Raw genomic sequence first — 19,320 nt, forward strand, 5'->3', positions numbered from 1 at the left:
GCTAGATTGTGTGTGTCCTCTGTTGTGGCTGCCAGGCCTCTATATGTGTCTTTTATCTGTGATCTCTGTGGCGGTGTTGTGTGGAGTGGAGTCTTGAGCTCAGGGGAGAGAGAAAATAGCTAAATGGAAAACTAGCGTGACCCGTCTCTCTCTCTCTCTCTCTCTCTCTCTCTCTCTCTCTCTCTCTCAGCATCACTCTCAGCCTCTCAGAGGAGCCCGTCGGTGACCTCAGACCAGAAGTTGGTGGAGAGCCTCTTCTCAGCCAAGTGGGTGATGGAGAGGGCCAGGCTGGAGACTGTCAGGGACAATAACATACTAACTGTACCGCTAGTGTTGTTTCATGGTCAACTGATAATAGAAAATGGGGACAGCAGAGGGGTTTTCAATTCACTGAGTTACATTGTTTTGTGTAATCGGCATGCATAATATACTTTTGCAGTTATAATGATTGTTTGCATGATGTGATGCTACTTAGCAGAGGTGGGACCAAGTCATTGTTTTACAAATCACAAGTAAGTCTCAAGTCTTAGCACTCAAGTCCCAAATCAAGTCCCAAGTCAAGACAGGCAAGTCCGAGTCAAGTATCAAGTCAAGTCTCTAGTCCTAAACTTTGAGTTTCGAGTCCTAAACAAGTCATAATGTAGTCTTCACCAAATGTAATAGTATTTCATATTTTAAGAAGAGTAATAGTTAGTATATTACATTTACGCAAATAATGAATGCTTTTAAAGATATCTATATATTTATTACTTTCCAAATAAACATTATATCCCTCCCCCAATAGTGATCGACTATCAAGGATCGCTATGGGGGCTCAATAGGGCGATGTAGGCTTGTACACAATCTCCCAACCTTAACACACACACACACACTCTATGTGTGGTTACAGTAGGCTAACGTATGTCAATGGTTTTAGGAACAGCAGTAACATCAGGCAGGATTTAGGCTACCAACTGCCTGGCCAGTTGTACCTCAATCTTGGGTGCAATGATCACGTTCCCGCACTGACTGACTGTGTGGAGGCTCATTGATTTAACGTTACGTTGCCTACATGCTCCACTAGTAAAGTTATAAATTATATAGCTGTCGGCTATATTAGCCACGACATACCGTTCTTTGTGCAGCTTTAAATGACGAACAAAGTGGGAAATTGTTGCGCCTCCGTCTGTAATTTTCTTCCCGAATGTTTTGCAAGTTGCAATCTGTTATTTGTTGATACAGCGTCGTCTTTATAACCTAAAATAATAATTTGGGGTATCATCTTTCCAAGGGCTCCATCTGAATTCACCCGCCAATGTTCCTCTGCACTGCCACGCACAACTGCACAACTGTTTCTCAGCTGGCACAATTTGATGGGCTGATGCCGATTCAAACTGTAATCCGTTAAATGGAGAGCTGCACGCTTTTTTTAATAGCATCATTTTTAATATTTGGGTTTGGGGAGGGTATCAAGTCAGGTCGAGTCAAAAGGGTCAAGTCACGAGTCATTGGTGCCAAAGTCGAGTTGCAAGTCAACATATTTCTGACTCGAGTCCACACCTCTGCTACTTAGGGACCTACTAGATCTGATTTTCCCTTCCTGTTACTATACAGTGAGCTCCAACATTATTGGGACAGTGACTCATCTTTGTTTTTTTTCGCTCTGTACTCCAGCACTTTGGATTTGAAATGATACAATGACGATGAGGTTAAAGTGCAGACAGTCAGTTTTAATTGGAATGTTTTTTCATCCATATCGGGTGAACCGTTTCGACATTACAGCACTTTTTGTACATACAGTTGAAAGTTTACATACACCTTAGACAAATACATTTAAACTCAGTTTTTCACAATGCCTGACATTTAATCCTAGTAAAAATTCCCTGTTTTAGGTCAGGTAGGGTCACCACTTTATTATTTTAAGAATGTGCACCAGTCCCTCCTGCAGCAAAGCACCCCCACAACATGATGCTGCCACACTTGTGCTTCATGGTTGGGAATGTGTTCTTTAGCTTGCAAGCCTAACCCTTTTTCCTCCAAACATAACGATGGTCATTATGGCCAAACAGTTCTATTTTTGTTTCATCAGACCAGAGGACATTTCTCCAAAAAGTATGATCTTTGTCCCCATGTGCAGTTGCAAACCGTAGTCTGGCTTTTTTATGGCGGTTTTGGAGCAGTGACTTCTTCCTTGCTGAGCGGCCTTTCAGGTTATGTCGATATAGGACTCGTTTTACTGTGGATATCGATTATTTTGTACCTGTTTCCTCCAGCATCTTCACAAGGTCCTTTGCTGCTGTTCTGGGATTGATTTGCCCTTTTCGCACCAAAGTACGTTCATCACTAGGAGACAGAACGCGTCTCCTTCCTGAGCGGTATGTCGGCTGCGTGGTCCCATGGTGTTTATACTTGCGTACTATTGTTTGTACAGATGAATTGGGAAATTTCCAATTTAGAAGTTGCTCCCAAGGAGGAACCAGACTTGTGGAGGTCTAGACTTTTTTTTCTGAAGTATTGGCTAATTTCTTTAGATTTTCCCATGATGTCAAGCAATGAGGCACTGAGTTTGAAGGTTGGCCTTGAAATACATCCACAGGTACACCTCCAATAGACTCAAATGATGTAAATTAGCCTATCAGAAGCTTCTAAAGCCATGACATCAATTTCTGGAATTTTCAAAGCTGTTTAAAGGCAGTCAACTTAGTGTATGTAAACTTCTGACCCACTGGAATTGTGATAGTGAATTGTAAGTGAAATAATCTGTCTGTAAACAATTGTTGGAAAAATTACTTGTCATGCACAAAGTAGATGTCCTAACCGACTTGCCAAAACTATAGTTTGTTTACAAGAAATTTGTGGAGTTTTTCAAAAATTAGTTTTAATGACTCCAACCTAAGTGTATGTAAACCTCTGACTTTCTCTGTGGTCCCCCCATTTTAGTGGACCAAAAGTATTGGAACAATTTTACATATGTGTATTAAAGCAGTCAAAGGTTTAGTATTGTCACATTCGTTTGAAGCATACTCGGACCAACATGCAGCGTGATCTGGGTTCCACATCTTTATTTAGTGAAACACAAAACAAAAGAACGAATGAAATTAACAACGAACCGTGACTACAGCGGTGCTACTTGCACTAACTCAAAACAATATCCCATAAAACACAGGTGGGAAAAAATGCATCTTAAATATGATCCCCAATTAGAGACAACGATAACCAGCTGCCTCTAATTGGGAACCATATCAAGCACACCAACCTAGAAATATGAAAACTAGAATACCCACATAGAAATAATAAACTAGAATACAACATAGACATACATATACTAAATCTCCCCCTAGTCACGCCCTGACCTACTATACCATAGAGAAACAATGGTTCTCTATGGTCAGGGCATGAGAAGTATTTGGTCCAATATTCCTAGCACACAATGGTTACATCAAGCTTGTGATAATCCTGAATGAATCGTGAATAATGAAGAATGTTACAGATGCATAAATGCCTCCCTAACCTGCCCTGTTATTGTGGTAAGATGTAACTTTCTCACTCAATTTATTCAGAATTATCTGTAATAATGGTAGCATCCACATTAATATAGAAATGTTTAGAAACGTATTCTAATCTTATTTACCGTAAAAGTGACTCCAAAATACACAATACATTATTTACCATTAATTTCTACTGGGCACAAAATAATCTGAAACACAACTAAAACAAACAACACATAGATCCAACAAGTCACAGCTTAATGATGCTAGGAATATGGGACCAAATACTAAACTTTTGACTTCTTTAATACACATAAGTGAATTTGTTCCAATACTTTTGGACCCCTAAAATGGGGGGATTATGCACCCGTTATGAATGAAATACCCTCAAATTAAATCTGACAATCTGCACTTTAACCTCTAGTCATTGTTCAAAGTGCTGGAGTACAGAGCCAAAACAACCAAAAATATGTCGCAGTCCGAATACTTTTGGAGCCCACTGTATATTCTGGAGAGGGTACATGATAGGTTTAGTGACCACAGTTTATAGTTTGCATCACAAAACCCTCTGTTATAAAAAACAATCTCCACAGCAGGAATAAAGTAATCCATATGATGTCTCTTATGTTAGAACAGCTATTAAAACATCTAAATCTCAATTATTGACTGTCGAGCTACACATCAATTTTAAATACTCTTAGATAAAGCACGAAAATGCTTAATATAGGTACCATTGACTTGCATTGGATTTGCGCCACAATGATTGCGGATGATGTCACCAAATGGAAGCATGTACAGGGGAAAAAAGGATGTGGCCCAGAATTGACCCCTGAGGGACATCAAATCAAAATCAAATCAAATGTATTTATATAGCCCTTCGTACATCAGCTAAGTGCTGTACAGAAACCCAGCCTAAAACCCCAAACAGCAAGCAATGCAGGTGTTGAAGCACATTGGCTAGGAAAAACTCCCTAGAAAGGCCAAAACCTAGGAAGAAACCTAGAGAGGAACCAGGCTATGAGGGGTGGCCAGTACTCTTCTGGCTGTGCCGGGTGGAAATTATAACAGAACATGGCCAAGATGATAATAGATCTGGGACAGGTAGCACGTCCGGTGAACAGGTCAGGATTCCATAGCCACAGGCAGAACAGTTGAAACTGGAGCAGCAGCATGGCCAGGTGGACTGGGGACAGCAAGGAGTCATAATGCCAGGTAGTCCTGAGGCATGGTCCTAGGGCTCAGGTCCTCCGAGAGAAAGAAAGAGAGAAAGAGAGAATTAGAGAGCATACTTAAATTCACACAGGACACCGGATAAGACAAGAGAAGTACTCCAGATATAACAAACTGACCCCATTCCCCCGACACATAAACTACTGCAGTATAAATACTGGAGGCTGAGACAGGAGGGGTCAAGAGACACTGTGGCCCCATCCGATGATTCCCCCGGACAGGGCCAAACAGGAAGGATATAACCCCACCCACTTTGCCAGAGCACAGCCCCCACACCACGAGAGGGATATCTTCAACCACCAACTTACCATCCTGAGACAAGGCCGAGTATAGCCCACAAAGATCTCCGCCATGGCACAACCCAAGGGGGGCGCCAACCTAGACAGGAAGATCACATCAGTGACTCAACCCACTCAAGTGACGCACCCCTCCCAGGGACGGCATGAAAGAGCACCAGTAAGCCAGTGACTCAGCCCCTGTAATAGGGTTAGAGGCAGAGAATCCCAGTGGAAAGAGGGGAACCGGCCAGGCAGAGACAGCAAGGGCGGTTCATTACTCCAGGGCCTTTCCGTTCACCTTCACACTCCTGGACCAGATTACACTCAATCATATTACCCACTGAAGAGATGAGTCTTCAATAAAGACTTAAAGGTTGAGACCGAGTTTGCGTCTCTCACATGGGTAGGCAGACCATTCCATTAAAATGGAGCTCTATAGGAGAAAGCCCTGCCTCCAGCTGTTTGCTTAGAAATTCTAGGGACAATTAGGAGGCCTGCGTCTTGTGACCGTAGCGTACGTGTAGGTACTGTATGTGCGGCAGGACCAAATCAGAGAGATAGGTAGGAGCAAGCCCATGTAATGCTTTGTAGGTTAGCAGTACAACCTTGAGATCAGCCCTTGCCTTGACAGGAAGCCAGTGTAGGGAGGCTAGCACTGGAGTAATATGATCAAATATTTTGGTTCTAGTCAGGATTTTAGCAGCCGTATTTAGCACTAACTGAAGTTTATTTAGTGCTTTATCCGGGTAGCCGGAAAGTATAGCATTGCAGTAGTCTAACCTAGAAGTAACAAAAGCATGGATTAATTTTTCTGCATCATTTTTGGACAGAAAGTTTCTGATTTTTACAATTTTACGTAGATGGAAAAAAGCTGTCCTTGAAACAGTCTTGATATGTTCGTCAAAAGAGAAATCCGGGTCCAGAGTAACGCCGAGGTCCTTCAGTTTTATTTGAGACGACTGTACAACCATTAAGATTAATTGTCAGATTCAACAGAAGATCTCTTTGTTTCTTGGGACCTAGAACAAGCATCTCTGTTTTGTCCGAGTTTAAAAGTAGAAAGTTTGCAGCCATCCACTTCCTTATGTCTGAAACACAGGCTTCTAGCGAGGGCAATTTTGGGGCTTCACCATGTTTCATTGAAATGTAGAGCTGTGTGTCATCCGCATAGCAGTGAAAGTTAACATTATGTTTTCGAATGACATCCCCAAGAGGTAAAATATAAAGTGAAAACAATAGTGGTCCTAAAACGGAACCTTGAGGAATACCAAAATTAACAGTTGATTTGTCAGAGGAATAAACATTCACAGAGACAAACTGATATAATTCCGACAGATAAGATCTAAACCAGGCCAGAACTTGTCCTTGTAGACCAATTTGGGTTTCCAATCTCTCCAAATGAATGTGGTGATCGATGGTATCATAAGCAGCCCCAAGGTCTAGGAGCACGAGGACAGATGCAGAGCCTCGGTCTGCCATTAAAAGGTAATTTACCACCTTCACAAGTTTAGTCTCAGTGCTATGATGTGGTCTAAAACCAGACTGAAGCATTTCATATACATTGATTGTCTTTAAGAAGGCAGTGAGTTGCCACGTGAGTTGCCATCCCTTTCTAACATTTTTGAGGGAATACGCAGATTTAAAGAGGCGTCCGTAATTTGCTTTCTAATAGTTATTATCTTTTCCTCAAATAAGTTCATTAATTTATTACTGCTGAAGTGAAAGCCATCCTCACTTGGGGAATGCTGCTTTTTAGTTAGCTTTGCGACAGTATCAGAAATAAATTTAGGATTGTTCTTATTTTCCTCAATTAAGTTGGAAAAATAGGATGATCGAGCAGCAGTAAGGGCTGCTAACATCATAGTGAATAGGTGCTGGGGACAATACTGAACCACCCATGCTCACCGAGAAACGACTGGTTCAGGTCATAGATATGACCTGAACCAGTCGAGGGCAACACTGGAGATTCCCACCCACCTCTCCAGCTGGTCAACAAGGATGTTACAATATGATCAATAGTATCAAACGCGGCACTGAGATCCAAAATAACTAGAATAAAGCTTTCACCGGCATCAGCAGCCAACAGAAGGTCATTACTGACTTTCAGTAAATCAGTTTCTGTGCTGTGAAGTGAGTGCAAGCCCGACAAGCCACCATTTGCTTGAAAACAACTTTTTCAAAAATCTTGGATAAAAAAAACATTTAGAGAGAAGTCTATAATTACTCTGTGAGGAGGTAGAGCTTTAATAACAACACAGCTCAACAGAATCCTTTATACATCTCCTTTCTTCACCTCTCCCCGATATCACCTTTATCTCTGAGGCACACATTACCACTCAGGTGCTTTTGTCCGCTAGGCACCATACATGCATCGCTCAGTGTGAGGAAAAATGGCCCTTTTCCCATCCTTTAACAAAATGAAAACCACTTCACTGTGTGCCAGGGCCCTTGAGGTCCATTATATTCTTTAGGATGCTATTGAGTTCTATTGATGGAAAGATCTTAAAATTCACATTGACCACTTATCCTGGAGCATCCTTTTTTGTCATGAAATAACAAACGGAAGAGGCATTTGGTGTTTATTGAGTTCAGTTGCTATTTTATTGAGCTATATGTATGTGCTGAAAATGGCAGGGTCATGGTAAGACCATAATAAGGGCTGTGTATACTTGTACTCAAAAATGGTAATGAATGAAAGGTAAAGTTGAACTCGAGGTGTTGCATTCCTCTCCTCTACTCTACAGGCTGACTCTCAACCGGACGAGACTCCTGACCCGGGCCGCCAGGGGCTTCATATTTCGCTCACACAGCAAAACCAGCAACTCTGTGGGGGAGAGTGAGAACGAGAACAAAGACTACATTCCTCTGGTGCGTTGCTGCACAGGTGCACCATTCGTTGTAGTTAAGACTGTTCGCAGGATCTAAATACAACCGACTGCCCATATGTTCTACATAGATTTTAAGAATGTTTACTGTAATTCACCATTGACAAAAGGGCATGTTTTTGAAAATATTAAAGTTAAATGATAAACTCAAATCAAATCAAATTGTATTTGTCACATACACATGGTTAGCAGATGTTAATGTGAGTGTAGCGAAATGCTTGTGCTTCTAGTTCCGGCCATGCAGTAATATCTAACAAGTAATCTAACCTAACAATTTCACAACAACTACCTTATACACACAAGTGTAAAGGAATGAATAAGAATATGTACATAAAAATATATGAATGAGTGATGGCCGAACGGCATAGGCAAGATGCAGTAGATGGTATAGAGTACAGTATATACATATGAACATATGAATTGAGTAATGTAGGGTATGTAAACATTATATAAAGTGGCATTGTTTAAAGTGGCTAGTGATACATTTATTAGATACATTTTTCCATTATTAAAGTGGCTAGAGTTGAGTCAGTATGCTGGCAGCAGCCACTCAATGTTAGTGATGGCTGTTTAACAGTTGTTGTCCTTGATGATATTTTTGGCCTTCCTGTGACATCGGGTGGTGGAGGTGTCCTGGAGGGCAGGTAGTTTGCCCCCAGTGATGCGTTGTGCAGACCTCACTACCCTCTGGAGAGCCTTACGGTTGTGGGCAGAGCAGTTACTGTACCAGGCGGTGATACAGCCCGACAGGATGCTCTCGATTGTGCATCTGTAAAAGGTTGTGAGTGTTTTTGGTGACAAGCCGAATTTCTTCAGCCTCCTGAGGTTGAAGAGGCGCTGCTGTACCTTCTTCACCTCGCTGTCTGTGTGGGTGAACCATTTCAGTTTGTCCGTGATGTGTACGCCGAGGAACTTAAAACTTTCCACCCTCTCCACTACTGTTCCATCGATGTGGATAGGGGGCTGCTCCCTCTGCTGTTTCCTGAAGTCCACAATCATCTCCTTTGTTTTGTTGACGTTGAGTGAGAGGTTATTTTCCTGACACCACACTCCGAGGTCCCTCACCTCCTCCCTGTAGGCAGTCTCATCTGGGCATACTTGAACTAGTCAGTAAAGATATAAAGGAGTTGAAGACAAAAAAGCTGCAACAATGAGAGAATCTGGTACTTACTGGTATCAAAGCAAATGAGGGCGAAGATGTTAAGGTGTAGGGAAATAGTTATTTCTGTAAGCACTACCGATCCCAGGCGAGACTCGACAAACTCAAACGTGTACACTGTTTGGGACAGAGATATGAGCACCCAAATGTTGACAAATTTGCATTCTTTAAAGATAGAATATTAATGATAAAATAAACGCTGGCATGAAAATAAGCATGAATGAGCAGTCCCCAAAGGAAATTGCAGAACGGTGCAAAGTTCTGTACTCACTCTTCAAGGTGAATAGATTAAAAGGGAAACGTGTAGCTCTCGTAGTCGATAAACTGTGTATTGATAACCAACTGTTCAAAGACACCAAGACTACTCCTAAGCTATTCTAAATATAAATATTTCCCAGAGTCGAATAATGGAACACCCAATACTAACCATGGTAGGGATTGTCTTTTTATTTTTTTTACAATAAAATACAACAAACTGATAAAGAAATTAACTACAATATACTATACCGTTCAAGATGGGGAATGTTGTAAAATTATTAGTATTCAACTTTCTATTTATAGTATATATAAATAGATAAAAGACAGCATTAGAAGAAAGGATAATAATGCAAAAGTTTGCAAAAGTCTGAAATGAGGTAGGAATAAACATGTAGGGATAAAACACAGGACATAGACACAGTGTTTGGGCATGTGATGGAAGGTGAGGTGGATGTTTTTGTGTTTGGAAAAGTGTAGAGTAAAAAAGGAAAATGGTTGTAAATGCCAGAGCCCATGTGTGTCTGCGAGGAGGGGTTGTGACAGAGAGAGCTTTCAATTTTGTGCGGATATGTGATACACTATATTCACAATTTATATAAAAATGTATATTTATTTATTGTCCTATCATGATGGAACGGTCCCCAACCCTATACCCTAGACACCCACCTGAGCAACCCATACACTAAGGGGAAGTCCTTATCTGTTTTATAGGTCTACTGCAAGTATATGCAGCCAAGGCAGAAATATGAACATGGTCAGCAGCACCGCCCCCCTCAAGATTCTGAGTCTGCCTGGCAGGGTTGGTCTCACAAAGCCAAAGCGCCCGGATGGGTGAGCATAATATACAAGGAATTTTTCAGAGCTGCTAATGAGAACCTTAACGACCGTGTACCTAGCCGGTAGGGATTCCGGTGAAGTGCCCCTACCCAGGTAGTGGCAGTGCTGGCAACACTAGCTGCAGTAACCGATGGGGAGGGGGTCACAACTCAGACAATCACAGAGGGGGGAAATTATTGTGGCCCTGGTGGCACAAAATATACAAAGGTCTAACTGCACAGATACTTGGGGAAATGGTCACAATGGGGGACCAATGTGTGTGTGTGTGTATCTGAGATCCATCAGCTAGGACTTGACATTGGTTAATCAAATCTCCCCATTCTTGCTCAATTTTGCATGCCTCTCAAACAGCTTCAACTGGGCTCAGGGATAGAACAACTGTTGAACATCTGATATTGTCTCACATCTGTTGCTATGGAGTAATGATTTTTTTTTAAACTTTATTTTACTAGGCAAGTCAGTTAAGAACAAATTCTTATTTTCAATGACGGCCTAGGAACAGTGGGTTAACTGCCTGTTCAGGGGCAGAACGACAGATTTTGTACCTTTTCAGCTTGGGGATTTGAACTTGCAACCTTTCGGTTACTAGTCCAATGCTCTAACCACTAGGCTACCCTGCCGCCCCATGTTAAGGACAATATAGGATGAATTCCAAATTGTTTGCCAAAATAACAATTGCTTGCCAAAAATGTTTTTGAAATGGCAATCCTGGTTCTAGGTAACAATCCTTAGCAATCCTCTATTCTGACTCTAGTCCTCAACTGGCAGCTTCATTAATTAGTACCTGCAAGACACCACTCTCAATGTCAACAGTGAAGAGGCGACTCCGGATGCTGGCCTTCAAGGCAGAGTTCCTCTGTCCAGTGTCTGTGTTCTTTTGCCTATCTTAATCTTTTCTTTTTATTGGCCAGTCTGGGATATGGCTTTTTCTTTGCAACTCTGCCTAGAAGGCCGGCATCCCGGAGTCGCTTCTTCACTATTGGTGTTTTGCGGTACTATTTAATGAAGCGGCCAGTTGAGGACTTGTGAGGCGTCTGTTTCTCAATCTAGACACTCGAATGTACTTGTCCTCTTGCTCAGTTGTGCACCGGGGCCTCCTACTCCTCTTTCTATTCTGGTTTGAGCCAGTTTGCACTGATCTGTGATAGAAATAGTACACAGCGTTGTACGAGATCTTCAGTTTCTTTGCAATTTCTCGCATGGAATAGCCTTCATTTCTAAGAACAAGAACAGACTGACGAGATTCAGAAGAAATGTCTTTATTTCTGGCCATTTTGTGCCTGAAATCGAACCCACAAATGCTGATGCTCCAGATACTCAACTCGTCTAAAGAAGGCCAGTTTTATTGCTTCTTTAATCAGAACCACAGTTTTCAGCTGTGCTAACATAATTGCAAAAGGGTTTTCTAATGATCAATTAGCCTTTTAAAATTATACACTTGGATTAACTAATACAATGTGCCATTGGAACACAGGAGTGATGGTTACTGATAATGGGCCTCTGTATGCCTATGTAGATATTCCGTAAAAAATCAGCTGTTTCCAGCTACAATAGTCATTTACAACATTAAGAATCTCTACACTGTATTTCTGATCAATCCTCCAGTATCTTCACAAGGTCCTTTGCTGTTGTTCTGGGATTGATTTGCACATTTTGCACCAAGTATGTTCATCTCTAGGAGACAAAACGAGTCTCCTTCCTGAGCGGTATGACAGCTGCGTGGTCTCATGGTGTTTATACTTGCGTACTATTGTTTGTGCAGATGAATGTGGTACCTTCAGGCGTTTGGAAATTGCGGAGGTGGATGTCTACACTTTTTTCTGAGGTCTTGGCTGATTTCTTTTGATTTTCCCATGATGTCAAGCAGAGAGGCACTGAGTTTGAAGGTAGGCCTTGAAATACATCCACAGGTACACCTCCAATCAAATGATGTCAATTAGCCTATCAGATGCTTCTAAAGCCATGACATCATTTTCTGGGATTTTCCAAGCTGTTTAAAGGCACATTCAACTTAGTATATGTAAACTTCTGACCCACTGGAATTGGGATACAGTGAATTGTAATTTAAATAATCTGTCTGTAAACAATTGTTGGAAAAATGCGTCATGCACAAAGTAGATGTCCTAACCAACTTGCCAAAACTATATTTTGTTAACAATCAATGTGTGGAGTGGTTGAAGTTTTTATGACTCCAACCTAAGTGTATGTCAACTTCCGACTTCAACTCTATGGACGCAGGCCTTCCTTTTTTAAAATCAAGTTTTTGAAAGAAAATAACTTTTTGTCCATTAAAACAACATCAAATTGATCAGAAATACAGTGTAGACATTTAATGTTGTAAATGACTATTGCAGCTGGAAAGGGCAGATTTCTTATGGAATATCTACATAGGTGTACAGAGGCCCATTATCAGAAACCATCACTCCTGCGTTCCAATGGCACGTTGTGTTAGCTAAACCAAGTTTATAATTTTAAAAGGCTAATTGATCATTAGAAAACCCTTTTGCAATTATGTTAGCACAGCTGAAAACTGTGATTCTGATTTAACGAAGCAATAAAACTTGCCTTCTTTAGACTAGTTGAGTATCTGGAGCATCAGCATTTATGGGTTCGATTCCAGGCACAAAATGGCCAGAAACAAAAACCTTTCTCTTCAAACTCATCAGTCTATTCTTGTTCTGAGAAATGAAGGCTATTCCATGCGAGAAATTGCAAAGAAACTGAAGACCACGTACAATGCTGTGTCAACTCCCTTCACAGAACAGCGCAAACTAGCTCTAACCAGAATAGAAAGAGGAGTGGGAGGCCTCGGTGCACAACTGAGCAAGAGGACAAGTACATTCGAGTGTCTCGTTTGAGAAACAGACGCCTCACAAGTCCTCAACTGGCAGCTTTATTAAATAGTACCCGCAAAACACCAGTTTCAACAAGAGGCAACTCCGGGATGCCGGCCTTCTAGGCAGAGTTGCAAAGAGAAAGCCATATCTCAGACTGGCCAATAAAAATACAAGTTTAAGATTGGCAAAAGAACACAGACAATGGACAGAGGAAGATTGGAAGAAAGTGTTATGGACAGACAAATCTAAGTTTGAGGTGTTCGGATCACAAAGAAGAACATTTGTTAGATGCAGAAAAAATAAAGAAATATGCTGGAGGAGTGTTTGATGACATCTGTCAAGCATGGTGGAGGCAATGTGATGGTCTGGGGTGCTTTGGTGGTGGTAAAGTGGGAGATATGTACAGGTTAAAAGTAATCTTTAAGATGGAAGGCTTTCACTCCATTTTGCAACGCCATGCCATACCCTGTGGACGGCGCTTAATTGGAGCCAATTTCCTTCTACAACAGAACAATGACCCAAAGCACAGCTCAAAACTATGCAAGAACTATTTAGGGAAGAAGCAGTCAGATGGTTTTCTGTCTGTAATGGAGTGGCCAGCACAGTCACCGGATCTCAACCCTATTGAGCTGTTGTGGGAGCAGCTTGACCATATGGTACGTAAGAAATGCCAATCCAACTTGTGGGAGGTGCTTCAGGAAGCATGGGGTGAAATCTCTTCAGATTTCCTCAAGAAATTGACAACTAGAATGCCAAAGGTCTGCAAGGCTGTAATTTCTGCAAATGGAGGATTCTTTGACCAAAGCAAAGTTTGAAGGACAACAATTATTATTTCTATTAAAAATCATTATTTGTAACCTTGTCAAAACCTTGACTATATTTCCTATTTATTTTGCAACTCATTTTATGTATGTTTTCATGGAAAACAAGGACATTTCTGGGATTTATCTGTTTTGTCTGTCTATGGCTGTCTGGAGTGGTTCTCAATCAGAGGCAGGTGTTTATCGTTGTCTCTGATTGGGAACCATATTTAGGCAGCCATATTCTTTGAGTGTTTCGTAGGTGATTGTTCCTGTCTTTGTGTTTGTTTGCACCAGATAGGCTGTTTAGGTTTTCACGTTACGGTTCTGGTTTTGTATTGTTCGTGTTTATTTGTTTATTAAACATGTATCAAAATTACCACGCTGCATTTTGGTCCTCTCCTTCACCGCAAGAAAACCGTAACAATACTTTTGCAAGGTACTGTATATGGGGGTTAGAACCATCCTAGCTCAGCAGGTTTTGCTACGAAGAGACAATCATTAGATCATTTGTTTTGATACTGTCCATATGTACAGTAGCTTGTTTTTGGTTGCAGGTTCAGAAATGGCTGAACAATTACAACATTTACCTGGAGCAAACTCTGCCAATAGCACTGCTGGGTGATTTGAAAAGTCATAGTCAATCGATCAATAATATAATAATACTTTTAGCAAAACATTTTATCTTTAGTTTACAATATGTAGAAAATATGATAATAGAAAGGTTCAGAACTTTTGTGAAACATCACAGCACCGTTGAAAAATATAAAAACTGTATGGTCTTCAGAGATAGATGGGAGGGGTTGAGAGTAGCTGAAGGATGAGATTAAAAACAAACAAAAGATACCTATTATAAAATACATGTGTATATAGTATGTATAAACTTGGAGTAGAAGCCTTTGTGTTGTTAGTTTACCATTAGTTTACTCCAATTAGGTGAGCGTTAGGGGAACAAAATAAAGGAAAATATATTTCACAATTTGTATTAAACTACCTCTCTCTGGTACAGGTGTCCTTACAGTTGGCATGTGGTGCGTTCTGCCTGGACATCGCTCTGTGTGAGGCCATCAACGTGTCCATGGACAAGCTGAAGTGGACGTCTCCCTTCACCAGCCACCGGGTCAGTCTGGGTCACCACGTCTCCCACTCAGCCAGCCGCCTCTCAAACAGCAGCGCTGCAGACGACAGCCACAGGTCCACCTCTCCATCTCCGTTTGAGAGCTCAGCTAAGGAGACAGAAACCAGCCTGACAGGCCACCACCAGCACAACCCTGGAGACCTGGTTGTCAGCAGCCACAGACAAAGGGGGCACAGCCCCTCTCACCTGGCCAGGAGTCCACGGACTGAGGGTTGGCCTGGGTCTTCTCCTTCCTTCCTAGGCGGCCCCTCCACCCCTACCTCCTCCACCTATGCTGAGCACCCTCTCTCCCCTCACTCCCAGACAGACAGCGGAAGGGACTCAGAGTCGGAGAGTGTGGAAACCCCCCCAGCAGCGCATCCTGGTGGCCCGGGGTCCAGGAAGAGGCTGAATACGGAGGGCATGGTGTGGGCCACGGCTGTAGCCCTGGCTTGGCTGGAGCACAGCTCGGCCAGCTACTTCATAGAGTGGGAGCTGATAGCAGCTAAGGCTAGCATGTGGCTCAGTGCCCAGACCATCCCTGAAGGAAAGGAGTTAGCCTCAGTCAAGTCTGCTGCCAACCAGCTCTTTATCATCCTCAGACACTGGGACGAGAACCTGCAGCTCAACATGCTCTGCTACAACCCCAACAGTGTCTGAGGCTGATTGCATCGCATGCACCGTCCTCCATCCGGACATATCCAACCATGCTATGCTAACTGACTAACGCTTTATTTACTATTTATTTTTTGCCATTTTGAGTATTGCCGAATTTGTTAGTGCAGCTATTGTGAGCATTGTGTCGTAGAATTGATTCTGTTATGATAACTTCTAAACCTGTCAGAAGCTTCCCAGAGGCACAAACTTGCTTGTTGTCTCCCTTTGGGTGGATACATTCACCAGCTATGGGTCTGATTAAACATGATTCTATTCACATGGTGAAGGAAATCAGAAGTGTAAGAGTAAACGTACATATTCTAAAAAATAGAAGTTTATGGAAATATATGTATTGTTTTATTTATGTTTAATATTTCCATCATATTGATGTCCAATGATGAGAGAATATGCCAAAACAATTCCCATGAGACTTTTACAATTATTTATATTGCATATAATGTGTTTGATCGTCACAATCATTTCAAAATCAATATTGTGATATATGAACATTTGCCTGGTCCCAGATCTGTTTGTGTCTTGCCAACTATGGCCAATTCCTCTTCTCATGTTTGATGTCTTCGATTGGTTCAGAAACCGTCCTTTTATCGCTGTTTATTTTGTACTCATCAGCCATAAGTGCCTAACAATGATTAAACACAAACAAAGATTGGTTATCAGAAATACGTATTTAGCTGTTTCTCCATTATTGTTTGATATCAAATGTGTTTCCATATAAAAATGCTCAGCGTGTTTTCTTTTGTAGGTGTTCTGAATAATGTGATAGAAACTTTCAATTTGGATGAAAGAAATTAGTTTTTCTGTCCTTTCCTTTGTCATTTCCTTTCCTTTGTCCTTTTCTTTCCTTTGTCCTTTTCTTTCCTTTGTCCTTTTCTTTCCTTTGTCCTTTTCTTTCCTTTGTCCTTTTCTTTCCTTTGTCCTTTCCTCTCATTTGTCTCTTTTGTAAGACATTGTACTCTGCTCTCATATTTCCTCAAAAATGTTGTTAATTTTACTCAGGTAGTATTATTTTCCTAAGGCTTTGAAATTTCATCCATCCTGCTACATGGAAAGCCAATGTTTGTGTTATAATATGTATCAACAGTGGGAGCAAAGCAATTCCCCCACAGCCAACCTGTTCTGCTGCATTTGGCCCAGGTCAGAAGTAGTGCACTATAGAGAGTCAGGTGCCAATTGGAACATACCTCTAGAAATATTGTAATTTAATTGTGATCTATGTAAACTTATAGTGATTGTGGCGGCTGGCTTTACTTGTGTACAACTCGATTGTTGCTGTGTGTTTTGAGAATATGATTGTTGACTGTTTTGAGGCTGTTAAAAGTTTCCATAGTCTCAGTTTGCTAAATGTCAGTGGCATGACTATGCAACTGAATGTAATAAAATATTTCCCCTCATGAAGCTGTACAAGTTTGCATCAAGACAAAGATAAAATTATTAGTCCTGTTCGTTACACAAACAATATAACAGATGTTACCGTGCATGGTGCAATAGTGGTTTATGTCCAGTTTTATGTTCAATTAATGATGCTTGGCATTTAAGCAGAATTGCACCGATAGGCAGTACTATTCATAGCCAGTAGATGATGCACCACACTTCAAAACACCATGAAGTTAAGGTCTCTCATTGAACTTGACGAAATGAAAACACTTTCTATTTTATAGACATTGGTGTGGTAAATTGGTGTGGTAAGCCATACCTGACTCTGTCTGAGGGCCTCATTAACAACAAGTGTAGGAAGGAGCAACGGCTCAGAGAAAGCAAATAGCCCATTAGTATAACAAGGATCTAGCCGTGCTCGTAACACCACGACCTGGAAGCACATACCTTTCTCTCTCTCTGTTAGAGATACTGTATGAAAGAGAGGACCGGGGAGAGAGAGTTGTAGGGATAGAGGGAGAGATTGAGGTAGGAGAGAGAAGGAGAGATGGAGGTAGGGGATAGAGAGAAAGTGTGGGGGGGAGAGAAATAGAGTGAGAGAGAGATTGAGGTATGGAGAGAGAGAGGTGTATGGAGAGAGTGCGATAGAAGTATTGAGAGAGAGAGAGCATGAATGAAGAAGAACCATGACTCATTAGTGTGACCCTTCCTTTATACACATTATCTTGACCCTTCCTTTATACACAGCGCTACAAATGTTCCTGTTGCTGGTACACGAGGTACACACTACACAGGGCACATGGTACACACTACACAGTGCCTTGAAGAGCAATCCTCCAAAGCCAGTACCCAACAAAGGATTTGACTGTGCCCTTCAAATCTAAGCAACACTTCATCTCTTCTGGAGAGTTTTCGTGCAAGCAACTGACTGTGGCTTCAGCGATTAGAGGCACTGCACTGAATGACAGTTTGGTTTCCAGTTAGTTTATTGCCACTTTAGGCTTCCCTCATAATAATTTTCCTACTTTCTTAGTCAGAGAAAGGATCTGCATAAGGACTTCTGATGTTCATATTGTTACTACGCTACTGCTTCTATATTATTCAGAGAAAATACCTATGTAAGGGAGGTGTTAGAACAGACCAACCCATGTTTTGCTGTGTCTCTTTGCATGAACAAATTAACATAGTCTATATTTAACATGGCTATTGGAGCATCTGTATGCTGTTTAACAAGGTTTCTGATTCAATTGAGCAGCAATGATCAGGAAAAATCTAAAACTTGTTTGAGGTTTAAAAAGGCTTCTGCATCCTGAGTGTCTGGGAAAATGTATCACCCCCTACAAAAATGCCCATGAATTATAATCCACATAATTCACATTTCCTTTTGCTGCAGGATTATTTTATACTGCTGTAGCAAGCTGACTGATTAAGATCTACACCCTAATTAGGGCTAACTCGGTGGTCAAGATACTGATAGGCCCATCGATAATATGACAGTTGTTCTATCTCTATGTACAGGCCTACCAATGAATAAGCCTAAGTAAGAATACTGTTTGGAAAAGGATCCAATCACCACCCGAGTGGCGCAGCAGTCTAAGGCACTGCATCTCAGTGCTAGAGAAGTCACTACAGACCCTGGTTTGATTCCAGGCTGTATCACAACCGGCCGTGATTGGGAGTCCCATAGGGCGGTGCACAATTGGCCCAGTGTCTACCAGGTTAGGGTAGGGTTTGGCCAGGGTAGGCCAAACCCTACCCCGGCCAAACCATTGTAAATAAGAATTTGTTCTTAATTTAACTGACTTGCCTAGTAAAATAAAGGTTAAATAAAATAAACCACTTACAGTGACTTTGGAATGTATTCAGACACCTTGACTTTTTCCACATTTTGTTGTTACAGACTTATTCTAAAATGATTTTTTTTAAAGTCCCTTCATCAATCTACACACAATACCTCATAATGACAAAGCAAAAACAGGTTTTTAGACATTTATAAAAAATTACAAATGTACATATCACATTTACATAAGTATTCAGACCCTTTACTCAGTACTTTGTTGAAGCACCTTTGGCAGCGATTACATCATTAAGTCTTCGTGGGTATGTGGGTATTCATCCTGCCCCTCAAATCTCCTTCCACCCTCCTCACTATCCCTTCCACCCTCCTCACTATCCCTTCCACCCCCCAATCTCTCCCTGTCTTCTCCATGTTCTGCCTGGCTTCCCACAGCCCCCGTTTAAAGAGACTCATGAGAAGCCAGAGCAGAAACCTGTCCCTATCCGTCCCTCTCGCTCTCCCTACACCTCTCTCTAACCTGGCCCATGTCAATACAAAATCCCCCCTTACCAAACCTAACAACACCCGTGCCCTAGCCCATACTACTCCGGCAAAGGCACAGT

The 19,320-nt window shown here is 41.6% G+C and overlaps 1 protein-coding gene across 1 annotated transcript in view; it reads left to right on the plus strand.

Moving 5' to 3' along the window:
* Positions 1–16,991, plus strand: part of LOC135504128 (von Willebrand factor A domain-containing protein 5B1-like) — a 64,058-nt gene extending 47,067 nt beyond the window's left edge. Inside the window, exons 20-22 of the mRNA XM_064922439.1 lie at positions 191–266; positions 7,720–7,843; positions 14,761–16,991. Of these exons, the coding sequence (XP_064778511.1) occupies positions 191–266; positions 7,720–7,843; positions 14,761–15,528 (968 nt within the window). The 3' untranslated portion in view covers positions 15,529–16,991. The remainder of the gene's footprint in view (positions 1–190; positions 267–7,719; positions 7,844–14,760) is intronic.
* Positions 16,992–19,320: the final 2,329 nt, after the last annotated feature.

This window comes from Oncorhynchus masou, chromosome 18, assembly GCF_036934945.1.
Source record: "Oncorhynchus masou masou isolate Uvic2021 chromosome 18, UVic_Omas_1.1, whole genome shotgun sequence".
Taxonomy (NCBI): domain Eukaryota; kingdom Metazoa; phylum Chordata; class Actinopteri; order Salmoniformes; family Salmonidae; genus Oncorhynchus; species Oncorhynchus masou.